The sequence below is a fragment of the Contarinia nasturtii genome, unplaced genomic scaffold, assembly GCF_009176525.2.
Source record: "Contarinia nasturtii isolate CC-2019 unplaced genomic scaffold, AAFC_CNas_1.1 Cnas_scaffold_864, whole genome shotgun sequence".
Classification (NCBI taxonomy): Eukaryota; Metazoa; Arthropoda; class Insecta; order Diptera; family Cecidomyiidae; genus Contarinia; species Contarinia nasturtii.
In genome coordinates this window covers 4,566,781-4,571,766 of record NW_022198211.1, presented here as the reverse complement: position 1 = coordinate 4,571,766, position 4,986 = coordinate 4,566,781, and the positions used below count along the sequence as shown (strand labels likewise).

Genomic DNA, 4,986 nt, shown 5'->3' with positions numbered 1-4,986 from the left:
GCTCAAGCCTTTCAAAACTGTCATCAAGTACCGAAAACCGGGTTGGTCAAGCAAAATTCATTTTTTGTTGATTCTTATGGTTACAGCACATCCAAATTTGAATCAAAACAATAGATTTAGACACGATCATTAGTAATCAGCAAAATAAGTTACGAAAAAATTCCAAATAGTGTCAAAAATTGGCTGTTCAATTCGCTTCATAGCATGTTGCACTGAAAAATGCATCATTTTGGTTAGTGAAACATTCATCGCTATATCGAACCATGAATGAAGAAGGAATATCTTCCTTTGCATTGATAAAGTTAGGGCACTACTATATACCCATATGGAACGTGGACGTAATCGACGTTTGGTCGACGCTCAGCTACGTTCAACGTATGTATCTATACGTACTGTATACACTCACAAGCACATTGCGACCGCCTCTGCGTGTTAGTTTATGTATGTGCAAAACGTATAGACACAGACTCTGAACGTAGCTGAACGTCAAATCAACGCCAACTACGTCCACATTCTATATGGGTAAGGCTAGAGACATCGACAAACCGAACTTTGATAAAGGGGTGTTTGTATGGTAGGATCTTCTTTGGAAGGTGTTTTAGAGCCATTATTCGAAAATTTAATGCTGTAACGTAAGGTAAAACCCCCATTACTGCTCCATTATCAACCAAATATTGTTGTAATCGATGGGATTCGTTGAGAACTATCTGATTAAAGACAAAATTGTGCTTTGCAAGCAGAAAAAACCACACTAATGGCTCACTTCTTAAAATATGACATTTCCATGAAAAAGGGACCATCTGTTTAACTTCACAAAAAGACACCAATTTAATTATTTTTCTTCTGTTTTTGACAGTATGTTATAGGCGGGGGTCCAAAATACTTGAAACGTGCAACAATTGGTTGGAAGGTTTGAGAGAAAGTTGAAAGAAATCGACAAATTGGTCTGCCAAAGCATGATTTTGATGGTTCGACACATACTGAGAAAAATCGAAGACAATGGTCCGTTCAATGTAAAGTGAATGTGCTATTCGATAGCCTATGAATAAAGGTTTATACCAATAAAAACGAATTTAATATTGTGTGTTTGTTGTTCAATTGGCGAACGTCTGATTTTGTGCCAATTTGAGTGGGATATATGTTATTCCTATGCTCAATGTAATCAACTACGTTTCACATTAAGCAAAATGTAGAAATATTTGGTTGATAAACTAATACACAAACGAATCCCAACTACACTTTCACTGAGTGACGCATAAATTCCGAAAAAAATCATTTCAACACATATGATTCATTCACATGCCATATGACAATAATTAACTGTTTGTTTCAGGTAGAAGAAATCACTGTTAACCATTATTTTTCTGCAAGTCTAGTATTGTCAGCATTCCAAATGATTGCACAAAAGTGTAATTAATGCACTTCATGTAAAAATCTTTAAAACATTAGGAGAAATTTCATTTTTCTTTTCCGTTTTTCCTCGAATATGAATAATGATTTGATGAATTTGCTTTTCGACTCAAGTCAGCATAAATAGGGCAAAATAGTTAGCAAAGGCAACAGATAACATTCAACACAGTTCAAAGCAACATCAAATTTTGTAGAATAATAATAATGTGTATTTAAGTGCGTTCATTCAGGCCAATAAAGTGCAATTTTTGTATAAAAGACGATTTGAATAGTGACAATAAGTGTAAATAAAATGTAAGTTATTTTGAGTAAACTCGAAGAAATTCACGTTCAACTGAAAATTGTCAACAAAAATTAAACATTTATTTCATTTTATATTTTTTTGGAAATGCAGATGAATCAAAAAATAGTCTTAACGGTTCTCATAGCCGTGGCGTGTGTGAGCGGAACACCTTCGGAGTCACGCGAAAAGCGTAGTAATAGTTGGTGGCCATCATTCTTAGGTGGTGGAAGTACTCCATCAGCAGAGGAAACGGTTGAAACAGCTGACGAATCGGTTCCATATGTAATTGATAATCGCATCCAAAGTGGAAATCTTCCACAACTTCAACCCGGTTCAATTGGACAAATTATCGGCAAAGGCAAAGTTGTTGGAAATAAAATTGTTTATCCAGTTTGGCGCGTGCATAAATATCAAGGAGTTCATGTTCAGCCTCTTCCATATGTTCTTGAAGAAGATGTTACGGGACTATCACTTTCGTCACCTGACTCACGTTTGCCATCTTCAACTCCAAATGTTGAAAATTGGCTGACGCCAGAATTGATACAAATGGCACGTGAATTTGGTGTAACTGATTTTTCAAAACTACCTAGCCTCGAAGATACCATGAACTTACTGGGAACAACAACAAAAGAGGAAACTATCGAAAACATCAAAGAATTTGCAAAAGATGAAAGTGGTCGCCAATTGATTCGTGATTTTGTCGAAGGTGAAAATGCTCAGGACAATGAAGTGGCCGCATCAGAAAATATCGAAAATGTTGATAATAACGAAAATGTGGATGAATTGAATGCAGATAGCACTGCAATTATTAATCAATATGCATTGGCGCCAAATCAATTGATTCCACAGCTTGCAACATTGGGAACAGCATCAGCTCAAACTGAAGAGCGATCCGAAGCAGAAAATCCAGACGCTGTTGAAACAACAACACCAGTTTCTTTCTTTTCACGTGTTGGGCAATGGGTTAACTTTTTGAATCCATTGGCTAATCGCGAGGAAATTCCTATTCCACCAAGTGCAAATGAAATCGGCGAAACTGCAGAGGATGCTTCAGACACAAAAATCCAGTCCAAAGATTCAAGTCAACAAACTATACCGATTCCAGAATTGCCGTCATTGGCGCCACTGCCAACAATCCCAGGAGCCGAACTACCACCACCAGCTCTGCCAACCGCTCATATTCCAGCATATGTTATTCCAAATTATTCAAAAGCTAATAACGGGCAATACGTTCGTGTGAAATTACCTTTGACTGGATTTAATCCAACACCACAATACACCATCGATCCAAAGTACTTGAATTACGCACAAGATCAATTGACACAACAAGACATTCTAATCACACACGTACAACCAAGGCACTATTATCATCAACTTGAAGCCAGTGCTCAACCCACATCGACGCAAGTTGAGGTAAACCAACCAAAACTTACAACGAGTGAGCCCACCACTAAAGTGACCATAAATCAACCAACTGACTTCAATAAACAAATCTATAATACATCAAAAATTTCGAGTCCAAAAGAATCGCCAACTGAAGCTCCAAAGTTATTTTCACAATCTGGCGTGGTCGCAAGTGTTCCATCACAACAAAATCGTGTTCAAGAATTACCAAACAATGAACCACAACAATTTCGAGCTGGTGTACAATCAAATATCGGTACGTTTCCATTGGAACAGAAGGCCAATTACGAAGTATTCAAAAATGCGCCAAAAATTGCAAATTCTTATGGTGCACCAGCTTTGACAAATGCATTTGAAACTCCGCCAAATGGCTACTGGGTGGCACCGGAATCAAAAGTAGTTCATATCTATCAAAAATATGAATTTAAACCGGCTGCTTCTGAAATAGTTGAACGAAGAATCAAAGTAAATGAAGGTGAAGAACCAGAAGCTGAAAATGATACCAAGGAAGAGCCCGTTGATGAAGCAGCTGAAGAAAGTGTAAAAGTCAAAGACGTTGAAACTGCTGTCCATTTAACTAATAACGACAAAATCACACCTGATGCAAACCGCAGCACTGAGAATTATCAACCGGACCAAACAAAGGTAAATGTTATTGTGAATACCACTTCTTCTGAAATAGATGAAAAGGAAAAAGTAGAAGTAGGAGAAAAAAAGGAAGAAAAGATAAACGCAAAATATGAACCATCTGTAGAAAAAAAACCAACAATTGAAGCCTCAGCTCACCGCAAGTTGCGGAAAAGTTCCAGAGTTATGAAAACGTCAACAGAAAAACAGCCGATCATTACACACGTTCAACGCATAGCACCACAGAATGTAGACAATATTGCTGCAGAGCGAATCCATCGAGCTGATCCAATGGCCGTAGAAATGCTCCCATTTACATTGCGAAGTTTGGGAACAGATGGTAGATCGTAAAAGAAGCAATTGCTAATAACAGCAATACATAACGGTAGCTGAGCAACTGTCATCTTTATGACATGATGCGCATGTTAAATCTAAGTAAACTTTTCAATTTTATTTATTTTATTTATACTTACACGCACAAATATTTAAAAAAAACTCTGTATTTATTGTGAAAAACATTGGGATGAATAAATTACTAATTAAACTCCAAATCAAAATGATGTATGCTTTTTTATTATACAATTGATCACTATAATGTGAGCTGCATCCGACATAACACGCATTCAAATGTGATTTACAGTGAATCCATTTTTCCGTCATTCATTTTGTTAATCAATTCGCATTATCAAAGCAATTTCCCACGCCTCTCATTTCCTCTGTATCTTGTTCTCTGTCTTACTCTTTTGTTCGCTATGTGTAAAGTGTTTATTAAATTGGATATTTAATTGGATTACGGTGAATTGAAATTAACACTTTATGAAAACAATTAATTATTTTGTATAACTTGTTCAATATTTGTTTCATTTTTTCCACATGAAATCACAGGCCTTTACAGTGTTTCAAATTTTTCAATGCCAATTCATTCAATTATAATTACCATTAGTTAATGTAAATTGAAATTTTCAATTTATTTTTTTCAATTCATTGAATTGAATTTTCAATTACCATTTACATTCAAATTGATAAATGAATTGAAATTTATTTCAATTGCGTGAAGTTGCAGAGATTGATGCCTTATGCGGCATTTGTGCATAGCTAATGTCAAACGTGAGGTTAATATTTGAATGCGCACATTCAACAATAACGGTTGCTGTGTCAATAAGTTTAAAAGAAATCGCAGCAATGAAAACAGTTTCAAATTTTAATTTTTTTAAGTTGTATATTAATATTAAATTTTAAATATATATACATTTTAATTTACA

General features: G+C 35.6%; 1 protein-coding gene across 1 annotated transcript; it reads left to right on the top strand.

The window, feature by feature from the left end:
• Nucleotides 1–1,573: 1,573 nt before the first annotated feature.
• LOC116342515 lies at nt 1,574–4,243 on the top strand. The gene is made up of 2 exons (XM_031770162.1): nt 1,574–1,704; nt 1,805–4,243. The coding sequence occupies exon 2, from the start codon at nt 1,805–1,807 to the stop codon at nt 4,073–4,075; it is 2,271 nt and encodes a 756-aa protein (XP_031626022.1). The 5' UTR covers nt 1,574–1,704; the 3' UTR covers nt 4,076–4,243.
• The last annotated feature ends 743 nt before the right edge of the window (nt 4,244–4,986 follow it).

Bases quoted from the DNA above. Each gene is read 5' to 3' on its own strand.
- LOC116342515 (XM_031770162.1), top strand. From the start codon at position 1,805: ATGAATCAAAAAATAGTCTTAACGGTTCTCATAGCCGTGGCGTGTGTG.